Source organism: Triticum aestivum, chromosome 5B (genome assembly GCF_018294505.1).
Source record: "Triticum aestivum cultivar Chinese Spring chromosome 5B, IWGSC CS RefSeq v2.1, whole genome shotgun sequence".
NCBI classification, from domain to species: Eukaryota; Viridiplantae; Streptophyta; class Magnoliopsida; order Poales; family Poaceae; genus Triticum; species Triticum aestivum.
Window position 1 is genome coordinate 446,915,361 of NC_057807.1, and position 24,869 is coordinate 446,940,229.

At 45.3% G+C, this 24,869-nt stretch overlaps 1 protein-coding gene across 12 annotated transcripts; it reads right to left on the reverse strand.

Annotated features, from left to right (window-relative positions):
- Window positions 1–941: 941 nt before the first annotated feature.
- LOC123112372 (uncharacterized) lies at window positions 942–5,693 on the reverse strand. 12 transcript variants are annotated; one of them, XR_006455430.1, is made up of 6 exons: window positions 5,023–5,689; window positions 4,708–4,808; window positions 3,638–3,686; window positions 2,883–2,999; window positions 1,508–1,616; window positions 942–1,222 (listed from the first exon to the last, which is right to left on the reverse strand). XR_006455430.1 is itself a non-coding variant. In XM_044533341.1 (6 exons), the coding sequence occupies exons 1-5, from the start codon at window positions 5,102–5,104 to the stop codon at window positions 1,575–1,577; spliced, it is 462 nt and encodes a 153-aa protein (XP_044389276.1). In that variant the 5' UTR covers window positions 5,105–5,690; the 3' UTR covers window positions 942–1,222; window positions 1,508–1,574. The 12 variants fall into 12 exon arrangements, 6 of the variants coding, with proteins under 6 accessions (XP_044389276.1, XP_044389273.1, XP_044389275.1 ...); XR_006455429.1 differs by having other exon boundaries at window positions 4,702–4,808; XR_006455426.1 differs by having other exon boundaries at window positions 3,638–3,689; window positions 4,702–4,808; window positions 5,023–5,685.
- Between the last annotated feature and the right edge of the window lie 19,176 nt (window positions 5,694–24,869).

Sequence of the window (24,869 nt, forward strand, 5' to 3'; positions counted from 1 at the left end):
CGCTGCCGGGTAGGGCCATTGCGGCTAGGCCCCCCAGGAGCCTGCGTGCCGCCGACGGCTCGGTCCATCTCGCGCTGATAGGCGTTCGAGAGGCGTCACATGCTGGCCAGTCGGCCAGTGCTCTCGAGGAGCTGCACGCGGCATGCCTCTAGGGTCTCAGCATTCGCGTCTTCTGGGATGGGCGCCATCAAGCCCCGCAGCGCTGCATCGAGTGGGTCTCAAGCATCTCCATTCGAGCGCTCGCCACTGTTAATGACGAGCACCTCCGTGACGGTGCTCCCGCTGCTGTGCTCATAAGCAGGCGGCTCGTCGTAGATCACCACATTGGTGGGGAATGCGTCAAGTGACGCCGTATCGGAGTCGACGATCATCGGGTCCACTACAAGAAATACGTCAACTTGTGACCACCACTATTGGTCACTAAAAGGTCATTGTTTTCATTTGTGACCTTTTTGTGACCAAAATAGATGGTCCAAAGCTGGCAGTCGTAAACTGAAATTAATGACCTTCTCTTTGAGAAGGTCGTAGACGTTTACGACCAAAACAGAAGGTCGTTGAACCCATGACCTTTTGTTTTGGTCACTGGCTGTCTGCCCAGGCCACGTCGGATCCGACGTGGCAATCTGACATGGCGAAATTGTGACCAATTGAAAAGGTCGTTGATAAGATTCAGCCCAGTCCGATTAGGTGTCTATATGGGCCGAGACCATTAATTCAGCCCATTTATTATTTTTTCTCTGTCAAGTTTGGTCAGCTACATGTGCCAAGCCCAACAAACTTTTATTTTTTGGGCAACAGCCTTCTACAGTCCACATTTTTTTGGGCCTCAACCTTTTTCCAGCCCATTTGTCAGTTTTCTTTTGTTTCTTTTCCATTTTAACGTAGGTCCAATAAGGCATATGGGAACCAATTACCACAGGTTAATTCTATAGAAAATTTGATTCAAAAAGAGCCAATAAGGCATAATATTTCATACAATAGTCAAGTAGTACATTACTATCATGTACACCAACAGTCAAGCAAAGTACCAAAACTAAGATAGTACATTACAACAGCCAAGCAAAGTATATAGTATAAATCTGGTATTTAGCTATAAAATACAACTAAATATACACATAACTAGCTCCAGTGAGCTAAATGGCATTCTGGGTGTGGTTTTTTTTCAGGATTCTTCTTGCTACAACTTCTGTACACCCAACTTTTGAAGAATAAAGGCTAGCATCTACAAATAATAAATTATGAAAAGTTAGAAACATAATCAAGTGAATCCGTGAATACAAAATTCTCATAACGATGAAAATTTGTTGCATAACTTTAGATTTAACAGGAAACCATGCATATAACATTCTCATAACAGCAAAAACTAAGATATATTTTGCAAACGGTAAGTACCAGCACAATACAAGTTAATGATTTTCCACTTTAGAACAGGGCACATGCATCAATTTTTATAGTCAGGAACAAAGAAGATAGTGCTGGCTGGAATAGGCCACAGAGATGGCATAACCTGGGGCAGCCGAAAATGGTGAAATGATGATCTGCTTGTTCTTAGACAGCTCAATGAGCACCTGATATCAAAAAATAGGATTTAAAGCAAAAAATAGGCTCCAATCAGCCTGCATACAACAAGTAATAAAATTGTTAGGAGAGTATACAGTTACCAGCAGCATGCATAAAACAACTTTGATAATGTAATATTTACTAAAAATGACAAGCCACATTTCAAGTATAAACCACTAATGGAGCATGCAACAAATGTATTTGATATCAACTTAACTAATTCCACATGAGTCTTGTATGTTCCAATATACACGATCAGTACAAGATCAAGCTTATTCAGCCAATAAAGTAAAGAGGATCACCACCATAATGGACCAATGGGTACAAATCAACCAAAAAAAATCCCAGCAGAAGCTAATGCACAAAAATATTCAACATTCCTCATAAGCATGCCGAATTAATCACATTTTGGTTCTAAAAAGTGGAGAGAGGATCACCACCTTAATGGACCAATGGGTACAAATCGACCAAAAAAAATCCCAGCAGAAGCTAATGCACAAAAATATTCAACATTCCTCATAAGCATGCTGAATTAATCACATTTTTGTTCTAAAAATGGAGAGAATAGATGTGCCTCATGAGTAATCCTATGAGATGACTAGAAGAAAAACAGTGAATGGAATCTATAGTATAATCCGTTCAGAACAATACTCAAGCCAGTCAGGTTAAGCAACATATGCATGTGAGTTTGATCTTCAGGAATAATAGAACAGGACAGATAAATTAATGTTGTTTCTGAAACTATAAGAGACATAGCAGCACGCATACTGTAACTATTCAACTTTTCATCTATAAGAGGCAATAGACTGTCAAATAAAGAACATCAGTTACATAACTCTATCAGGTAGGTAGTAAGCATGCTTAAAAATCACATGGACATACATAAGTACTAAACAAACTAAAAAGTGCTCAATTCAAAACCTTCCATGCACATGATAGAAGCTTTTCCCTCATATCATAGAAAAAAACATTTGCCAAGTAACATCATATTGTTGTTCACATACAGCGAGAGAACCTTCCACGCAAACTCCCATTATTTTAACCCACGGGAGAAAAGAAAGGTCCTTATCATCAGGTCCAAAAGAAGCAGAAGCATTCAAACAACTAGAGAAGCATAGTACAGCAGCAAAAGCATTGAAAGAGCAGCAGGCTTGGACTGTCACATGTCATATCTTATAAACTTAGGCAAGTGTTCTCAGGTTATCCTTAACATCATGCACTAACTTGGGTAATTAGCATCAAACAATACATATCAGTACAAGGCTAGGCAAGATAATAAAGACTTGGCAAAAGATAGCAGAGTTATAAAAAATGATATGCACCCTTAAAGAGAGGGCAGTGTCAAGTGCGGCCACAGACATAGGCATTAGCTGCACCCACGACTCCTGGACACTCTCACAACCGAAGAGGAGGTGCCTTGGATATGGTGTCCTTCGAGTCTGCGAGAGAAAGAACGAGGTAAATAAATTGCTATCTGCAGGCCCTATTATCGGTAACAAGAACATTAGGCAAGGAAGAACAATATATTTCTAATGCAATCTGTTAGACAACATTATGTGGGGGCTGCATGATTCATCTTTTTTAAATGCTTCCTAAAAATACAGGACTGAAAGAATGCAAAAGGTGCATCATCTATGATATGTTTAGCGTTTCTATTCAAACTGGAATAGGATTGCACAAGCGTATTCAACAAGTGATCTGAACTAGTGCATAAAAGGAATTGCTGATGCTGGCAAACCACACCTCATTTTAATAAGATTGATAACGACAGCCACATAGATCAGTGAATGTCGCTCAGGGTCTGGTTTACAAGGTATTGTTTGTACACTGTTTCCTCTTGTGACTAGTGAGTTGACACATGGATGATGTTATACATCTATGTGTTATTAAGTTATACGTATATTGGTAATTTTTATTTTAGATTCAAAGTCCTAGTAATTGTTATTAACCGAAGTAGTAGTTATCTGAAGCAGCTAAACTATGGTTCATTAACCTGACCATCGCAACGCGAGCACAAAAGGCAGGAGGCAACACGCAAACTAGTTCGTCCATAGCCGCGGAGGGAGGGGGTTCTCACCGTCGGTGACGCTGCCGAGCTGTCCAGGTCAACCTCGCCGGAGCTCAGGCTGCTGCAAGGAGAGCACACCACCAACCTTATTAGCTTAGGCATCATGATGGTCGAGATTGACCTCTGTAAATCATAAAAGATCGTTTTCCAGCAAATACAGTTTGAAAAACATTCTTACATTTTACCAAAAGAATGCCATTTATCTATGCCATGACGTAAATCTATGCGACTAAGATACTACCATTACTAAATTCTGCCATAAAATCAAAATCAAATTGTATTGAACGGCTGCATCGAATTTAGTTTGGAGCCCAATCCTGAGTAGGGCCGTAAGAATCATAAGACAATTTCAACAATGAAGTGGTTCGCTAAATACTAGTATTAGAGTATCCAGTACAAGCATCTGTTAGATGCATAGTTTGTTTATCTCATACAGTAGTGCAATGTGTAACGTAGATTACGAGTGGTAAGACAAATTGGTACTGAATTGAAAGCAATCAGGCAGTTCAGTACAGGTGCACAAAAAGGAATCCTTGTAAAATAGTCCAGGCATCCATTAAAAGCCTCAGATTACTACCATACGTTTGTTTGGGTGCTGTTCATTTTTAGCATCTGATAAGAATCGCCGGTGCTGGGCCTAGAGTAGAGCAGTCATCTGAACAAAGTAGTCCTACTAGTAGTACGTATTTGTCATCTGAACTGAATATAGAGGCCAGTTGATTGACAATAATAAGAAAGCTATACAAGCCTGGCTAGTTGTGTAGTGGCTGAATTAAGACTGTTAGCTGTTTGTTTGGCTGATATCATACGTACTCATTAGTGGGTGAACCATAGGGGCTGTACAATAACACAATTTATCAGTGGGATAAGTGTGACTCGCAATAAACAAGCAGGCCGCAAAAGTCACGCAATGAGATGCATACGCCAAATGAGATGCACAAGGAATCGATCTTCTTCAACTAAAGTATGTGCAGATTTGACTGATGATAAACTCTCTTACTGAATGAGGATTTACATCTAGACGACAATTTCAATATAAACTTGCTATGCGGTAGAGTTTAGCCGAGCAGTACCTCCACCTGGAAAATAAATACAATAGTTCGATTTGGAGCCGCTTCTTTGCTGCATCTCAACTTCTCCAACACCTCCAGCTCCAGGGGTGGGTGGGTATGATCTTTTCCTGCAAAAACAAACAGAGAGGGATTAGAGCAAGATTATGCGCAGAAATAATGGAGGTGCTGCAGAAACCAAACGGACGGAGGAAGCACTCTGCCGAGCCTTGCGTGCAGAAAAAAGGCGGAAGCTTCAAATCCCACACCCAGAGAAAGAAGCAAAACCGGGAGAGGAAGAAAAGAGAAAGAGGTGGCTGTGGGGTACCAACCAGATCGACGTACTCGACCTTTCCTTGTCCTCGAGCTCGGCGGTGCCAAGATGGGCGAGCAGGCAGCCATCTAGATCTCGTCGTCGCTGAACCATAGGGACGGAGGAAGGAGTAGCCGCCAGGGGTCTCAGCCAGGACGGCCTGGCGCATGGTCTCGGCGGCGGCCAGGTTCCAGGCGGCTATGACGACGTGGGTGTCGTGACCCGCGTGCCGCCAGCACCCGTGCCATCTCCACGCAGATCCCGCTCGATGCACCTCCCAGCAGAAGCGAATCTAGTGAGTCAAAGCCAAACGGGGGAGAGAGAGCAGAGAGGAGAGGACCAAGAAAGGAAGAAGGGTGAGGAAAAGTACATGTGACTATGGCGGTGAGGCCGGCTGCGGAGACCGAGCGCGTTGCCGGGAGCGGGAGGGAGGAGGACGTCAACGTGGGACGCCGGCCAGCCCAAGCCCCGTCGGTGGAGAGCGCCTGCTCGATCCAGATCGAGGTCCCAATTGGCGTGGGGTTGCCTACGAATCCCCGCTGTGCACATCGCGAGTCTGGGCATGGGCTCGATCTTGGGTCGGCCTCGACCTCATCTACGGTGAGGGTCGTCGATGGTGGCGGTCGGGGTGGGGTTGGGGGCGGCGGCAGATCGAGATCTAAGGGAAGGAGAAGGGGGGTGGGGTTGGGGGCGTGGTGTCACATCCCTAATTCTGGTCTGACCTATGCCAGCTTCCATGTGTGCATCATGTTTAAATTCAAATGAAATTTGAATTGAGGAATTTTCAAAGCCTTAGAAAACCCCTAAAAATAACCAACATTTAAATCGCATCAAATGAGTCCAAGAAAATGTTCCTGTTATTCTGTGAAAATATTGGCATGAGGTGAAATTCAAACCAATATTTTTGGTGTCACAGAAATAATTTACTTGGGCCTTTGATTTAAATCAATAATATTTTTGGGTTGGAATTATTTCTGTTATATAAGAAATAATGTCCAAATAATCCTAAACTGATATGTTCCATGTTGGACATGTTCTAAACAATGGGAAAGTGTAGTTAGGTGATTTTTAAAAATACCTAAGTATTTTTAGAAAAGCCACAACGTCGCAGGAAAATAGAAAAACATAAATAAAAGAGAGAGAGAGCAGCTCACCTGGACTTACCTGCAGCCCACCTGGCCCAGCACCGTAGGAGCCCAGCCCAAAGGGGCAGCACCGTCTTCTTCCTCCTCTGCCAGGAGGACAAACAGGTGCGTGGCGAGCACCGACGCTGCCCCGGCCACCTCCTGCTTCCCCGGCCCCTCATAGCGACGCCACGACGATGCCCCGTGTCCCCTCGCTCCTCTCCCTCACTCGCTGCACCCTCTCCCCACCGCTCTGGCTCTCTCTTCCGCAGCCACCCGAACGCGCCGTCGCCGCCGTTCGCCATAGCCGCAGCCACCAGCCCTCCCTCGCCCTGCCGCCAGGTCCAGAAGCTTCGCGTCGTAGCCCTCATCCTCCCCGCCAAGCCGTGCATCTCAGGACGCCCTGTGGAGCCTCCATCGCGTCGTCTTCAACCTCCAGCACCGGAGATCGCCGTCGCCGTTCTGCCCGCGTTGGACCTTCCCCGAGCTCGCTGACGCCTCCACCGGATCCTCTGTGAGCACCACCGTCATTTCCCCCTCTTCGTTTTGTCGTTCGTGCACCGTAGCTAAGTCAGCCGCCAAGGCCGAGACCTCACCGCCGCCGGCCATGTCGCCGCCGTGCCCACAGCCACCACAACTCCTAACCGAGCACACCCACGTGCTCACCGCGCCGTGCAGGTGTCGTAGGAACCAAGCACGCCACCCCACGGCCACCGCAGCCTCGTTTCGGAGTGTGCCCGAACTCCGGCCGCCGCCGAGGTCGACGTCATGCTCAACTCCGGCCACCGGAGCCCATCCCGCTTGCATAGGGAGATGCGGAGCACTCCCAGCAGCACGCAGCGCCCCTCCGCCCTCCGTTTGGTCGCCGGACGGTGTTTTCCGAAGACCTCCGCCGCGGTTTTGGTCACCGGCGGCTAACCGCCGGTTTGTCCGACGTGGCAGCGTCATTAGCAGCTAATGGCGCCACTAATTGAACCAACACCCACTGACATAAGAGCCCCATTGCCTAACTAACCCTGGTTTAGTTTTATTTAGATTAAACTAACCCCGCAGGCCCCACAGGTCAGTTTGACCTCGCCACGTCACATGTTGACCCGACCCCACATGTCTGTGACCCAGACAGCACCGTGACACTGACCAGTGGAACCCACTGGTCAGGTTTGACCTGGACCGGGTCTGTTGACCTGCTGAGGTCAGCATGACGCAATGCTGACGCAGAAAATGATTTTCTGGATTTATTCTCATTCAGGAAATTCCAGGAAATGCTCAAAACTTCTAAAATTCATATAAATTCAACCGTAACTCCAAATGAGATAAATTATATATGAAAAATGATCAGAAAAATCCAATCTATCCATCTGTACCATTTGCATGCATGTTAGAACAACTTATAGCTGCTGTTTAGCACAAATCATATAATGGCATTTAATCTTTCACATATGGAGTTTGGATTTGAACTTAGGGTTCAAACCAACTTCATTTAACTTTGTTGCTAGTTGCATTAGCTCAAAACACCAGCATGTTGCCATGTCATGATCATGCATCATAATGTCGCATTGCATTGATTGTGTTTCCTCTCTCTTGCCGGTAATTGTTCCCTCTCAGTAGACGTGGTTCCGACGATGAGATTGATGACACCGATGAAGAGCTATATTATCTTCAGAAGTGCCAGGCAAGCAAAAACCCCTTGTTCATTCTGATATAATCCCACTCTCTCGCTCCTACTCTATTTTACTGCATTAGGACAACAACGATACAACTGTTACTTGCTGCGGTAGTTGAACCCCTTTATCCTCTACATGACCTGTCATTGCCACAGTAAATAGATGAAACCCACTAGCATGAGTAGGAATTGTTTGAGCCCTGATGTGCCTACTCATTCATGCTTGTTTGTCATGCCTGCTATTGCTTAGAGTTGTGTCAGGTCTGATTCATCAGGGATGGATTGGAGGTGTGTGAACATGTCCTACTGTTGAGAGCTAAGTGTGTGAACATGATTTGGTAAAGGTAGTGGTGAGAGGCCATGCAGGAGTACATGGTGGGTTGTCTCATTGAAGCCGTCCTCAGGAACTGAGTTCTATGTTTGTGATCCATGAACAGTTACTACCACACATTGGGCTCCGGGCGCTCCAAGCTCTCTCGACTTATTAATCAACCTGATCTCTGTCCAGGAGTTGCAACTAGTTTCTGGTGTTTGTAGGTATGGTTACTAGTCTACGAAGTGGCACCCGGTACAGGTGGGCTTCGGACAGACTAGGCACAATGGCACGGTGTACCAAGTGGCACCCGGATGGTGGGCTTGGGAACCCTGCTCACATCGTTTGGGGCCGTGAGCGACACCCCGGCCGGATCTCCTTGCGGATGGAACCCGAATAGGCAATAAACCTAGACGAGAGACTTGTGTGGTTAGTCAGGTCGTGGCCAACACCCTCGCTGGGCTTCCGCTTGAAGGTTGCCGAGTACATGTCGTGTAAACGGCGGTAAGTGGTGAGAGCGTGTGTGAAGAAGTACACCCCTGCAGGGTTAATATGATCTATTCGAATAGCCGTGTCCGCGGAAAAGGACTTCTGGGTTGCCTGTACAGTTCATAGACAAGTGAAAGTGGATACTCTAAAATGCGCAAGATAAGCGTGAGTGCTATGGATGGCGTTCTCGTAGGGAGACGGGAGCGGATCCATAGTGGTGTATTGATATGGTGAATATGTGGACTCGTGTGCGCCACCTCAAAGAGTTACATTGCAGTCGTAGTTCAGGATAGCCATCGAGTCAAAGCTGGCTTGCTGCAGTTAAACCCCACCACCCCCTTTGTTGATAATGATGCATATGTAGATAGTTCTGATGTAAGTCTTGCTGGGTACATTTGTACTCACGTTTGCCTATTTTATGTTTTTGCAGAGAGACTTCGGTCTCGTTAGTAGTTCCGCATGGACTTCGACGTTTAGCTTGTTACCTCAGCTACGATCTTGTGCCCTTGGCAGGATCTGGTAGTTAGTCAGGCTTCTCAGCCTTTTTCATTTGTAGATGTCTATACTCAGACATGATAAGCTTCCGCATGTGCTTTGACTTGTATGCTCTGATTGTTGGGTCATGAGACCCATGTTTGTAATATCTCGCTCCTCGGAGCCTATTGAATAAATACTTGAGTTGTAGAGTCATGTTGTGATGCCATGTTGTATTTGCACATATCGAGCATATTGTGTGTATGTTATTGAAATGCTTGGTATGTGTGGGATCTAACTATCTAGTTGTTTATCCTTAGTAGCCTCTCTTACCGGGAAATGTCTCCTAGTGTTTCCACTGAGCCATGGTAGCTTGCTACTGCTCCGGAACACTTAGGCTGGCCGGCATGTGTCCTTCTTCGTTCCTGTGTCTCTCCCTTCGGGGAAATGTCACGCGATGAATACCGGAGTCCTGTTAGCCCGCTACAGCCCGGTTCACCGGAGTCCTGTTAGCCCAGTGCTACAGCCTGGATTCACTCGCTGATGACCGACACGTTTGATGTTGGGTCATGGATGCCTGTCCCTGTAAGTTTGTGCCACTTTGGGTTTATGACTGGCCATGTCAGCCCGGGCTCCTTATCATATGGATGCTAGCGACACTATCATATACATGTGCCAAAAGGCGCAAACCGTCTCGGGCAAAGGTAAGGCGACACCCGTGGGAATACCGTGCGTGAGGCCGCAAAGTGATATGAGGTGTTACATGCTAGATCGATGTGGCATTGAGTCGGGGTCCTGACAGCTTTGGTATCAGAGCTTGACTGCCTGTAGGATTACCAAGCCAAACTGGTCGAAGTTGAGTCTTGAAATGTTTTAGTTATATGTAGGGGAATTGATTGTGGCATGGGAACGTAAGGCTCTTTTTACTCCTTTACCTCATGCCCTCTGATCCGAGTCATCTTATGTTTCCTCCGGGGTTAAGGAACTAGGCCTTATCATCTATCTATTAGAATGACGTGTTACTAATTTGTAGACTTATAGGATTGATGGTCTTAAGCCTCAGTTCAGTTTCTACTACTTTTAGTATGTTCTCGGTTGATCTCAGAACCTTGTTGTTATGATGTTGAGTGGTTATGCCACCATTTTGCAAGATGTCTTAAATCATTTTAAGCATTTACAGCCGTTATGCTGTCCGGGTCATCCCAGGTTTCTAAATAGTCTGAAGCATTTGCAAAATCCCTTCCTCCCGTTTCGATGTCCCTTTGGGCCAGATTAACCACATTAATCGGTGAGTTGAGGTACTCTATTGCCTCAACGTATATGTTGGAGCTATTATTATGACCCTAGATGTCTAGAGTATCACCTAGTAATCTAGCCATGTTTTGTGATCCCAGTGTGATGACTCTGGCCATCATTCCTGAAAGCATCCCGTGATGCCATTTAGTTAGTAGGCTTTCTAATCCTGGGTTTTTGAACCCGAGATTCACCCTACTTACCTCATGTTGATAGTGTTTGCTAGTTCCTTTAGGATATTAGTAACCTTTGCATTAGTCCTCGAGGTCCGTGGTATTTCCTTCTTCCAAATACTATGAACTACTTGTGGCAGAAGTTCCTCGTTGAACCAAAAGATCACAACCAGAGTGCTCCTGATGAGTTCTTCTCTCTATGTTGTTACTCTGCCAGTCCTTCCTCTTCAGCATGGGTTATCCGGAAGAAATGTTGAGTTTTGCTCGACATACTAATCTATGCATCCACAACTCAGAAAGTTATATGTTCCTTTGAGTTGTCCCTCTTCAGTCGTATTCCGATCTTCGTCTATCAATTGATAGTCAGGAGTAGTTATGCATCCATGTTCATCGATGCCACTACTTTTGTGGTCCGTCAAGCCATTCTATTTCGGAATGACTAGGAGAAACAAACTCCTGTACCTCATCCATATCCAGGATTGGGTCAAAGCTATTGTGTTCCGCAGATCAAAATGCTAATCTAGCTCTTGTTCTGCTCTACCTTGGAGTATTACCATCTTTTATATCAAGAATGTCATGGGAATTGCACACCATCTTATGAATTCTTGATACAGTGATACCTCTCGCCATCGTTGTTCATTCCTCGGTTTCCATGTTGCTGCGACCGGAATACCGACAAGTGAATCATGATGTGTGAAATCAATACTCCTAGCAGCTGGTTGCTTGGTAGTAAATGGACAATATTCTCATTCTTAGCGTGTTGGTTATTGAATCATCACCCTAAGGTTGATCGTGCTACCTAGTCCACTTTCCCGGTGCACTCCTCGATTTATGAGTTTGGATTTTGTTAAGTCCTTGCTTATTTAATCATATCATCTTGCCCTGAAAAGCAAGATTGATCTCGAGCTTAGTAACATACTGGTGGTTCGTGATTTTCCGAATATCTTTTCGGAAGTGTTACCAGGTTATCCCCTGACTATTATGTTGAGCTCGTGATCAAGTTGGTTTTCTTATAAACCACCCCTTCTCCAAGAATCCGTGTTGGATACCCCTGAGCTAGTTGGTTAAGCTGAACAGCAACTTGGAGAGTTGGAAGATAAAAGCTTGCCTAACTTAGTTCATTTCCAAAGGGATATCTTGTGCTTGTGTGTTTGTTGTAGAAAGATGATTCCTTCATCGATTGGTCCTCGTGATCAGTGTTGAACCTATCGTATTGCCCAACCCTTGATTTGAGTGTGGGCTATCGTCAAATCAAGTTAGAACCAACGATATTCGTAATGTTGTCTTACTCGTGGTTGATTCCTCGAGCATACACCATTACATCTTTTGGTCTGACCAATACTATCACATTGTTCACATAATGGTGGAAGTCCAGTGATATGGAAATTCCGATGAGTTGCTGTTGAGCCCATCAGCTGCATTTTGTCTCCTCCATGATTCATGTTGAGCATCAACCTAGTGTTGGAAACTTTGTAAGCAACGCCTTCGTGTTCCGTTCATGAAGCTTATGCTTGGATGGAAGAAGTGACTTCCTCGAATTCACGTGCATTTGGTGCAAGTTGCCACCGTGAGTTCGAGAAAGATTGGTTTTGTTTCCTCTGGTACCATCCCAAGTCATTCATGCATGTGCGAAGTATACATTGGATTGTGAGATTAGCTACCTCCATTCTATATGTGTCCCTAGCACACCAAGCCACTGATTGACTTGTTCAAGGAGAAGAAGCTCCTTCCTAAGAGTATACCTTATGCAAGGACTTCGATATCCTCGATGATGGTTCCCCACCGGAACTCGGTAGTGTTTTATTGTAAGACTACCATGGGATCATGTTTGTCTGGGACAACGTGTTCACATGTTTGTAGCAGAACCAGCTCATGTTTTGGAGCTTGCTATCATAGTTCATTTCCCGAGAATCTCGCAACGTCATCTCGTCAATTTGTGTTGCAAACTTTCTTTTCTAGACTTGATGAGTCTGGAATATCCTGACGCCAACCAGATCTGAATCTCAGACAGATATGATGGTTGGAACGTTTCCCAAGAACTATAATAATGGTCTCACCGTAACCGGTAACGTGGATGTCGTGGCCAACACACCTAGCCGGAAGTCCTATTATTGTAGTATCTTGGTTGAAGAAGTTGGTCACCTCCCCATAAGGATCTCGTAAAACTTATTCCAGTAGTTGTTCCTTATGGATTTTTTGTGCTCCCGAAGTCCGACCTTTTACTTGATGTTCTAGATATCAAACCATATCTATGAATGGGTTATGCTAGCACATCAAGGAGAACATTAGAAGCGGAGTGCTAAATGTCTCTCGATCGATCATCCAGACTTTGTTTCCTTGGCCTCGCTAAGGTGAAATAAGAGAAGGTGTTATCTTCCTTTGCATCTGCATCATCCACCACTATTCATCATGGTAGTAAGATGTGTTGCAAGGATCCTTGACACGGATGTTGGTAAAACCTTGATGAATAGGGAATGCTCAAGTTCCTGAGAGCACGCGCAAGCAAAATCATCCCTTACGTTGTCTTCAACAAGGTAGTCCACATCATCCATTCTAGTCCGAGTATGTTATTCTACCAAACTCCTTCAAATGATCGATTGTGATTTGCCTTAGGCTGGTCTAAAGAGTCTTAATGATATCTATATCAAAGGTAATTCTTTTTGCCACTCAAGGTAATAACTCTACGAGTCACCTCCTCTAGATGGGTGCTTCGTGTCTCAGCTCGAGTGATGTTGCTATGTCTCACTCCGTGAGTTGATCCTGAGTTGTTCGATCTTCGAGATGATCGAATCCTGTAGAGTTTATTTCTGTCGTCGTGTTGAATGAAGATCTCGAAAGCAAAGACGTCAAGATCGATTTGAAGCAATGAGTCAACATCTTCAAGAAGGGCAAATGGATCATGAAGATTGTGATAGTTTTGTGACCCCCTTTCCTCTTACCTCACGTCTTGAATCTCGGGGCGAGATTCTTGTTTAGTGGGGGTGAGTTGTCACATCCCTAATTCTGGTCTGACCTATGCCAGCTTCCATGTGTGCATCATGTTTAAATTCAAATGAAATTTGAATTGAGGAATTTTCAAAGCCTCAGAAAACCCCTAAAAATAACCAACATTTAAATCGCATCAAATGAGTCCAAGAAAATGTTCCTATTATTCTGTGAAAATATAGGCATGAGGTGAAATTCAAACCAATATTTTTGGTGTCACAGAAATAATTTACTTGGGCCTTTGATTTAAATCAATAATATTTTTGGGTTGGAATTATTTCTGTTATATAAGAAATAATGTCCAAATAATCCTAAATTGATATGTTCCATGTTGGATATGTTCTAAACAATGGGAAAGTGCAGTTAGGTGATTTTTGAAAATACCTAAGTATTTTTAGAAAAGCCACAAAGTTGCAGGAAAATAGAAAAACATAAATAAAAGAGAGAGAGAGAGCAGCACACCTGGACTTACCTGCAGCCCACGTGGCCCAGCACCGTAGCAGCCCAGCCCAAAGGGGCAGCACCGTCTTCTTCCTCCTCTGCCAGGAGGACAAACAGGTGCGTGGCGAGCACTGACGCTGCCCCGGCCACCTCCTGCTTCCCCGGCCCCTCCTAGCGACGCCACGACGATGCCCCGTGTCCCCTCGCTCCTCTCCCTCACTCGCTGCACCCTCTCCCCACCGCTCTGGCTCTCTCTTCCGCAGCCACCCGAACGCGTCGTCGCCGCCGTTCGCCATAGCCGCAGCCACCAGCCCTCCCTCACCCTGCCGCCAGGTCCAGAAGCTCCGCGCCATAGCTCTCATCCTCCCCGCCAAGCCGTGCATCTCCGGACGCCCTGTGGAGCCTCCATCGCGTCGTCTTCAACCTCCAGCACCGGAGATCACCGTCGCCATTCTGCCCGTGTTGGACCTTCCCCGAGCTCGCTAACGCCTCCACCGGATCCTCTGTGAGCACCAACGTCGTTTCCCCCTCTTCGTTTCGTCGTTCGTGTGCCGTAGCTAAGTTAGCCGCCAAGGCCGAGACCTCACCGCCGCCGGCCATGTCACCGCCGTGCCCACAGCCACCGCAACTCCTAACCGAGCACACCCACGTGCTCACCGCGCCGTGCAGGTGTCGTAGGAACCAAGCACGCCACCCCACGGCCACCGCAGCCTCGTTTCGGAGTGTGCCCGAACTCCGGCCGCCGCCGAGGTTGACGCCGCGCTCAACTCTGGCCACCGGAGCCCATCCCGCTTGCATAGGGAGATGCGGAGCACTCCCAGCAGCACGCAGCGCCCCTCCGCCCTCCGTTTGGTCGCCGGACGGTGTTTTCCGAAGACCTCCGCCGTGGTTTTGGTCACCGGCGGTTAACCGCCGGTTTGTCCGATGTGGCAGCGTCATTAGCAGCTACTGGCGCCACTAATTGAACCAACACCCACTGACATAAGGGCCCCATTGCCTAACTAACCCTGGTTTAGTTTTATTTAGATTAAACTAACCCCGCAGGCCCCACAGGTCAGTTTGACCTCGCCACGTCACCTGTTGACCCGACCCCACATGTCTGTGACCCAGACAGCACCGTGACACTGACCAGTGGAACCCACTGGTCAGGTTTGACCTGGACCGGGTCTGTTGACCTGCTGAGGTCGGCATGATGCAATGCTGACGCAGAAAATGATTTTCTGGATTTATTCTTATTCAGGAAATTCCAGGAAATGCTCAAAACTTCTAAAATTCATATAAATTCAACCGTAACTCCAAATGAGATAAATTATATATGAAAAATGATCAGAAAAATCCAATCTATCCATCTGTACCATTTGCATGCATGTTAGAAAAACTTATAGCTGCTGTTTAGCAGAAATCATATAATGGCATTTAAACTTTCACATATGGAGTTTGGATTTGAACTTAGGGTTCAAACCAACTTCATTTAACTTTGTTGCTAGTTGCATTAGCTCAAAACACCAGCATGTTGCCATGTCATGATCATGCATCATAATGTCGCACTGCATTGATTGTGTTTCCTCTCTCTTGCCAGTAATTGTTCCCTCTCAATAGACGTGGTTCCGACGATGAGATTGATGACACCGATGAAGAGCTATATTATCTTCAGAAGTGCCAGGCAAGCAAAACCCCCTTGTTCATTCTGATATAATCCCACTCTCTAGCTCCTGCTCTATTTTACTGCATTAGGACAACAACGATACAACTGTTACTTGCTGCGGTAGTTGAACCCCTTTATCCTCTACATGACCTGTCATTGCCACAGTAAATAGATGAAACCCACTAGCATGAGTAGGAGTTGTTTGAGCCCTGATGTGCCTACTCATTCATGCTTGTTTGTCATGCCTGCTATTGCTTAGAGTTGTGTCAGGTCTGATTCATCAGGGATGGATTGGAGGTGTGTGAACATGTCCTACTGTTGAGAGCTAAGTGTGTGAACACGATTTGGTAAAGGTAGCGGTGAGAGGCCATGTAGGAGTACATGGTGGGTTGTCTCATTGAAGCCGTCCTCAGGAACTAAGTTCTGTGTTTGTGATCCATGAATAGTTACTACCACACATTGGGCTCCGGGCGCTCCAAGCTCTCTCGACTTATTAATCAACCTGATCTCTGTCCAGGAGTTGCAACTAGTTTCTGGTGTTTGTAGGTAGTGTTAGTAGTCTACCAAGTGGCACCCGGTACAGGTGGGCTTGGGACAGACTAGGCACAGTGGCACGGTGTACCAAGTGGCACCCGGATGGTGGGCTTGGGAACCCTGCTCACATCGTTTGGGGCCGTGAGCGACACCCCAGCCGGATCTCCTTGTGGATGGAACCCGAATAGGTGATAAACCTGGACGAGAGACTTGTGTGGTTAGTCAGGTCGTGGCCGACACCCTCGCTGGGCTTCCGCTTGAAGGTTGCCGAGTACATGTCGTGTAAATGGCGGTAAGTGGTGAGAGCGTGTGTGAAGAAGTACACCCCTGCAGGGTTAATATGATCTATTCGAATAGCCGTGTCCACGAAAAAGGACTTCTGGGTTGCCTGTACAGTTCATAGACAAGTGAAAGTGGATACTCTAAAATGCGCAAGATAAGCGTGAGTGCTATGGATGGCGTTCTCGTAGGGAGACGGGAGCGGATCCATAGTGGTGTATTGATATGGTGAATATGTGGACTCGTGTGCGCCACCTCAAAGAGTTACATTGCAGTCGTAGTTCAGGATAGCCATCGAGTCAAAGCTGGCTTGCTGCAGTTAAACCCCACCACCCCCTTTGTTGATAATGATGCATATGTAGATAGTTCTGATGTAAGTCTTGCTGGGTACATTTGTACTCACGTTTGCCTATTTTATGTTTTTGCAGAGAGACTTCGGTCTCGTTAGTAGTTCCGCGTGGACTTCGATGTTTAGCTTGTTACCTCAGCTACGATCTTGTGCCCTCGGCAGGATCTGGTAGTTAGTCAGGCTTCTCAGCCTTTTTCATTTGTAGATGTCTGTACTCAGACATGATAAGCTTCCGCATGTGCTTTGACTTGTATGCTCTGATTGTTGGGTCATGATACCCATGTTTGTAATATCTCGCTCCTCGGAGCCCATTGAATAAATACTTGAGTTGTAGAGTCATGTTGTGATGCCATGTTGTATTTACACATATCGAGCATATTGTGTGTATGTTATTGAAATGCTTGGTATGTGTGGGATCTGACTATCTAGTTGTTTATCCTTAGTAGCCTCTCTTACCGGGAAATGTCTCCTAGTGTTTCCACTGAGCCATGGTAGCTTGCTACTGCTCCGGAACACTTAGGCTGGCCGGCATGTGTCCTTCTTCGTTCCTGTGTCTGTTCCTTCGGGGAAATGTCACGCGATGAATACCGGAGTCCTGTTAGCCCGCTACAGCCCGGTTCACCGGAGTCCTGTTAGCCCAGTGCTACAGCCTGGATTCACTCGCTGATGACCGACATGTTCGATGTTGGGTCATGGATGCCTGTCCCTGTAAGTTTGTGCCACTTTGGGTTTACGACTGGCCATGTCAGCCCGGGCTCCTTATCATATGGATGCTAGCGACACTATCATATATGTGTGCCAAAAGGCGTAAACGGTCCCGGGCAAAGGTAAGGCGACACCCGTGGGAATACCGTGCGTGAGGCCGCAAAGTGATATGAGGTGTTACATGCTAGATTGATGTGGCATTGAGTCGGGGTCCTGACACGTGGGCGCGGGGCATGGGTGGGAGCGAGAAGGGGGCAGCGACCGCTGGAGTGGGAGGGGAGTTTTTTTAGGGGAGTTAGGGTTTGGGTGGTTGGGCTGCGGATGGGACGAGGGGTGAGAGGTGAGGGGGTGTGGGCCGTTGGATCTGGGAGTATCCGATGGTCTGTGATGCTTGATCCGCGTGACATGTCTATCCACCAATCAGAAGGAAGTATAGGCTTTGATGATGTTATGACCATGTAAATTGGTCTTAATCGATTAACAATAAGCAAAGAACTACGAGTCAGCCAGATGATTTGTCTCGAAATCATCTGCCTAGCTAGCCGCCCGATCTGCGCATTGGCTATCGTTCGATCACATCAATATGTCACAACAGCACCGAGCGTGAAAAAGTTTCGACGCATCACCGATACCATCCCCACGAAGCTCCATTACAGCTCTCAACGGCGTGCTAAGAGCTCCAACGCAGCACCACGGTGCCCGATGAAGCTCCATTGCAGCGTCAGGGAGATCCAACGCAGCACCACGACGCCCGGCGGTACGTTCCCTTCTCTTTTATGACAATGTTTACATACGGTTCCCTCAAATAACTAGAGGTAGTTTCATACTAGGTGGGATTTTCGCCGATTCACTACGAAGCGGGACAAATTTTAATTACAACTGCCTCATAGTTTGTTCAAATGATTCCATATTTCGCACAATTTTGCATCTTGGAATTACAAACAATGTTGCCAAAGGGATTTTTCATTTTATTTTCACGAAAAATCAATTTTCCATTTTTCGAGTGCCCAAAATGAGTTTTTTTGTGAAGTTCCTGCCATATATTTGTTGCAAAATTGGACCAACTCAATTTTATAAAATACTAGGCCATATTTAATTCACAATTGACCAAATGGTTGGGTGTCAAAAGCCTTGATCCACCTCTGGTGAAAAAGACAAATTCCCGCCGATTTAGTAGGAAGCGGGTTAAATTTGAACTGCAGCTGCCTCATAGTTTGCTCATTATTTTTTCCAAAAATCATTTATAGGTACATAAGTATCTGTTTAATCAGAGAAATATCAAAAGTTTTCCAAGATTCAACCACTAGCTAGGAACGGTCAAGCCCGCCGTTTTGACCGCATTTTGAAACGGGCATAAAAAATTCAAAAAAAAAATTCAAAAAATTGGAAAATCTTTGCATTGTGTCATTATATGTGACCAAGTTTCCAGGAAAAATAATAAACTTGTAATACGGAAATTATTTTAAAAAAGCGTTCTCAGAAATTAGCTATTATGTGTGAAGATTCATGGCTTTCAAGCCAAATGATCAATCTTATGGCCACATTCATGGTATAGTTTGTTCAAATGATCTCATATTGTGCACAAGGGTGCATCTTGGAATGGCAAACAATATTGCCTAAGTAAGTTTTCATTTTCTTTGCATGGAAAATTCATTTTCCATTTTCCGAGTGCCTGAAATGAGTTTTTTTATGAAGGACCTACCATATATTTGTTGAAAAATTGGACCAAATAAATTTTATAAAATACTAGGCCATATTTAATGCACAATTGACGAAATGGTTGGGTGTCAAAAGTTATGATCCACCTCTGGTGAAAAAGACAAATTTTCGCCGATTCAGCTGGAAGCGGGTCAAATTTGAACTGCAGCTGCCTCATAGTTTGCTCTTTATTTTTTCCAAAAATCATTTCTAGGTACATAAGTATCTGTTTAATCATAGAAATATCAAAAGTTTTCCGAGATTCAACCACTAGCTAGGAACGGTCAAGCCCGCCGTTTTGACCGCATTTTGAAACGGGCATAAAAAATTCAAAAAAATCAAAAAATTGGAAAACCTTCGCATTGTGTCATTATATGTGACCAAGTTTCCAGGAAAAATAATAAACTTGTAATATGGAAATTATTTTAAAAAAGTGTTCTCAGAAATTAGCTATCATGCATGAAGATTCATGGCTTTCAAGCCAAATGATCAATCTTATGGCCACATTCATAGCACAGTTTGTTCAAATGATCTCATATTGTGCGCAAGGGTGCATCTTGGAATGGCAAACAATGTTGCCTAAGGAAGTTTTCATTTTCGTTGCACGGAAAACTCATTTTCCATTTTCCGAGTGCCTGAAGTGAGTTTTTTTTATGAAGGACCTACGATATATTTGTTGCAAAATTGGACCAAATCAATTTTATAAAATACTAGGCCATATTTGATGCAAAATTGACAAAAATGGTTGGGTGTCAAAAGTTTTGATCCACCTCTGGTGAGAAGGACAAATTTCCGCCGATTCAGCTGGAAGCGGGTCAAATTTGAACTGCAGCTGCCTCATAGTTTGCTCTTTATTTTTTCCAAAAAATCATTTCTAGGTACATAAGTTTCTATTTAATCAGAGAAACATCAAAAGTTTTCCAAAATTCAACCACTAGCTTGGAACGGTCAAGCCCGCGGTTTTGACCGCATTTTCAAACGGGCATAAAAAATTCAAAAAAATCAAAAAATTGGAAAACCTTCGCATTGTGTCATTATATGTGACCAAGTTTCCAGGAAAAATAATAAACTTGTAATACGAAAATTATTTTAAAAAAGCGTTCTCAGAAATGAGCTATCATGCATGAAGATTCATGGCTTTCACGCCAAATGATCAATCTTATGTCCACATTCATGACATAGTTTGTTCAAATGATCTCATATTGTGCACAAGGGTGCATCTTGGAATGGCAAACAATGTTGCCTAAGGAAGTTTTCATTTTCTTTGCACGGAAAATTCATTTTTCCATTTTTCGCGTGCCTGAAATGAGTTTTTTTTATGAAGGACCTACGATATATTTGTTGCAAAATTGGACCAAATCAATTTTATAAAATACTAGGCCATATTTAATGCAAAATTGACAAAAATGGTTGGGTGTCAAAAGTTTTGATCCACCCTCTGGTGAAAAAGACAAATTTCCGCCGATTCAGCTAGAAGCGGGTCAAATTTGAACTGCAGCTGCCTCATAGTTTGCTCTTTAATTTTTCCAAAAATCATTTCTAGGTACATAAGTATCTATTTAATAAGATAAACATCAAAAGTTTTCCAAAATTCAACCACTAGCTAGGAACGGTCAAGCCCGCCGTTTTGACCGCATTTTGAAACAGGCATAAAAAATTCAAAAAAAATCAGAAAATTGGAGAACCTTCGCATTGTGTCATTATATGTGACCAAGTTTCCAGGAAAAATAATAAAATTGTAATACGAAAATTATTTAAAAAAAGTGTTCTCAGAAATGAGCTATCATGCGTGAAGATTCATGGCTTTCAAGCCAAATGATCAATCTTATGGCCACATTCATGGCATAGTTTGTTCAAATGATCTCATATTGTGCACAAGGGTGCATCTTGGAATGGCAAACAATGTTGCCTAAGGAAGTTTTCATTTTCTTTGCACGGAAAATTCATTTTCCATTTTCCGAGTGCCTGAAATGAGTTTTTTTTATGAAGGACCTACCATATATTTGTTGCAAAATTGGACCAAATCAATTTTATAAAATACTAGGAAATATTTAATGCACAATTGACAAAAATGGTTGGGTGTCAAAAGTTTTGATCCACCTCTGGTGAAAAAGACAAATTTCCGCCGATTCAGTTGGAACTGGTTCAAATTTGAACTGCAGCTGCCTCATAGTTTGCTCTTTATTTATTCCAAAAATCATTTCTAGGTACATAAGTACCTATTTAATCATAAGTACATGGTTTGGTTGCGATACGTCGAGGTTTGGACGGTGGCTGAGGGCCCCAACTCTAGAGCGCGTAAACTCGCATGCCCGCCGCATGGTCACCGCATGACCGTGGCGTTGCCATGTGTTCTGGGCTGCCTAGGCATGTCTAGTGGGTTGGGCACTCCCCAGGTAGGTGCTTGGAAGAAAATCACAACATAAGATTCTCACGAGGAGACCGATCGATGCTCAAACATGAATAAGCAGCCAAGTGTTTGATTAGCGGTATGAAAAATGCACATGGCTAATGGGTGTGAGTTTTGGCTGAGGATGATCAATTAATAAGAAGACCGTATTCACAAATTTTCAGCTCAAAAGGAGGAGCCTAGGTGGTACTTGCTTTGCAAAGTACCACACTGGACATAAATACGAATGTTGAAGCCGGGCTCAAAATAATGAATGGATTGAGCTGGCATTTGGTGGATGATGGTTATTTGGGTAGAGAAAAGCACCGTAGAAAATGGATACCATTTGCACATGCCAAAGTGGTACTTCCTTCACAAAGTGTTTTTCTGAACAGAATAGGAAAATGAATATTTTTTAATTATTTTTGAACTATGCAAGGAAGGTTTTTTACATATTTGACGAAGATATGACCCAAATAATTTATGAGATTTTTTTGGGAATTTTGGGAATGGCAGAAATATAGGTTGCTTCACAACCTAGGGCAAAAACTGCCACATGGACATGACACATAGGCAAAATTGATGAGGTGGCGCCTAGTCATAGCAACCCACCACAATTTACAAGGTTACGACCATCTATATTGGTCATGATCAGCTAGAAATAAGGCAGCGGACCTGTGCTATCTGCTTTATGACCATTTCGTGTAAGGAAATTATGACCTTTCTGACCAAAATGGTCGTTATAGTTTAGGGTTTGGAGCCCCTCGAACAGCTTTTGACCAATTGGTCTGAAATGATCATAGATCTATGACCAATTCTTCTAGGGTCACCGACAGAAGGTCACTAGTTGACATATTTCTTGTAGTGGTCGGTGGAGCCAACAGACTCCAGGTCCACAGCAGGCTCGCTGGTGACGTGAAGCTGGTCGAGGAGGCTGACGAGGCGGCTCTCGGGGCAGCCGGTGCCTGTATCGGAGGCCGACTCGTCGGAGAGGTGAATCTCGCCAACGAGGTCAGCGAGGCAGCTTACTGTGCAGGCGATCTTTGCGCCATGTAGGGCGTCGAGGCTGACGCCGTCGGGCGTGCTGGGCTGGCTTCGCTTGCCAGGAAGGAACAAGGTTCCCGTCCAGAGCAGATCTCCAGGAGATGGTGCACCTCGCCCATGGTGGGCGCCAAATGTCGGGGGTTGGGTGCGACATATGCCAAAGGATGGCTTATCATGGTGGGAGCGAGTAGAACGTCCCCGGTGCCCGGAAGCGGGATGAGGCGTAGACACGAACGTCGGCGTACTTTACCCAGGTTCGGGGCTCTCCTAGGAGATAACACCCCTAGTCCTGCTCTACGGGGTCTCCGCATGGTCACTAAAGGCACAAGTGATACAGAGTTGCTCCTTGAGCTGTATGCTAGAGGTAGGAGAAGGCAAGGCTAGCTCTCTCCTTCCCTAGGAATGTGTCTAGGTCTAATGGGGTGGGAACCCTTTGCATGGGTGCCCTGGGGGGTTTATATAGGCCTACTGTCGGTGTCAAATCCGGCATATCTCGTAGTAGGGGTCCTGAGCTAGGCATCTTGGAGCGATGGTAACACGGACACAGGATTTTACCTAGGTTCGAGCCATCTAGATGGAGGTAAAACCCTACATCCTGCTTTTGATTGTATTCATATGGGTGTAGTACAGAGTACATATGTCTACCACGAGATTGTAGTAATGAATATGAGATTGTTTATTGACTAGCCTGGCCTCGGTTTATATAAGACACCGGAGGCCTAGGGTTTAGAAGAGTCCTTGTCTTGGGCGCCAAGTCTTGTGGAGTCTTCCTTGTATGCGGCAGGGGTTGTCCGAACTAGCCCATGAGTTACGGGCATAGGGGTCCTCGGCCCAATCCAACTGATCGGGAGACAACGTGGCGAGTATCCCCTAGTCTAGGATACCGTCAGTGGCCCCATGAACCGGCCTTCAAGTTGGGGACGCTCCTCGATTCTTCCGAACCGTTCTTCATCGATCTTGAAAACTGGTTCAACAAATCTTCTCATCTTTGATCTTGAGGATCGCCAAAGTGCATCCGAAGAGTTTACACGTCGGGTATCCGAGGAGCCCCTTTAAGTTTTCGGCCTTTATCAATGCCTTGTTATTTTTATGCCACACCTCGGGTTTGGAGTTGTTCCCGGGTGGCAGTGTCCTCTTGCATCCGAGCTCCAACGTCAGACTGCATTCGAGGTATCCTTTGCAGCCGAGCACCAACGCCGGACCGCTTCTGAGCTCCAACGCCGGAATGTATCCGAGCTCCACCGCCGGAATGTATCCGAGCTCCACCGTCGGACTGTATCTGAGGAGTATTGCTACAGCCGAGCTCCAATGCTGAACTGCATCCGAGCTTCAACGCCGGACTATGTCCAAAATCCAACGTCGGACTATATCCAAGGTGTCATAGAACACCTTGGTTCAAAAAAGTTGAAGGAGTTTAGCCGAGCTTAATGCCGGAAATGCCCACTACGGAGCCAGCCACTAGCGTCCGAGCTTTATGCCGGACTGCTTCCAGGGTGTCTATTGTAGTCGAGCACCAACGCCGGACTGTATCCGAGGTGGTGCACCACCTCGGCCATGGGCTGATTTTTATGAATTTAATTCCGAATTATGCAATGTAATCTCCGTCGAGATGTATAGCAAGTAGCCCTCAAGGTGTGTGTTGGCCTAATATCCGGGATGCACCTGAAGGGATAATCAAACCACCGACCCTAGTAGCCCCTAAGACCCAGGTCGATTCATAAAATCAGCTCGAGGATCAATTCCTAGCTCGGCAGCATACTTAGGAATAGAAACGCGGTGTGCAAAGTCCTCGAGGCTCAGGTTGGGTGCGGCCGACCAACCTGAGGATAATAATCTCCTCAAAAACTATATTGCGCTTTAAATTTTCTGCATTGGATTGTCAATGCAGTAGCCCCCGAGACACTGGTCGGGTGGCAACACCAGATCAAGGGATCGATGTTCCCTTTTAATATTTGTAAATAATAAGCCCGAAGCCCAGTAGCCCCCGAGACTTAATGCAGGCACGGGAGGCCGAATTAAGGATCGATATCCAAAGTAAAATCACAAATTATATGTAATGACTCTATGTATTCAAGTACTTTACGTCATTAATGCTCGGATCCGCATTGTACAAAACTTTGTTGACCGACCATCGGCTTCAACCTCCTCATCCCGCAGATGAGGGGTGTTTGTCCTACTTTATAAAGCCTTTATGAGGGCAAAGATTTACGGCAAACAAGGCAATCCGGCCATACGGTTTTATAAACAAAGGTACGCGGAGAAACATGTTATATTATTGTTT

Excerpts from the sequence above, each read along its gene's own strand:
- LOC123112372 (XM_044533338.1), bottom strand. The coding sequence starts at position 5,104 with ATGGTTCAGCGACGACGAGATCTAGATGGCTGCCTGCTCGCCCATCTT. Across the intron at positions 4,809-5,022 it reads CGAGGACAAGGAAAGGTCGA|GAAAAGATCATACCCACCCA; the intron begins GTACGTCGATCT and ends TTGTTTTTGCAG. Across the intron at positions 3,752-4,701 it reads TATTTATTTTCCAGGTGGAG|AGGTCAATCTCGACCATCAT; the intron begins GTACTGCTCGGC and ends TATGATTTACAG.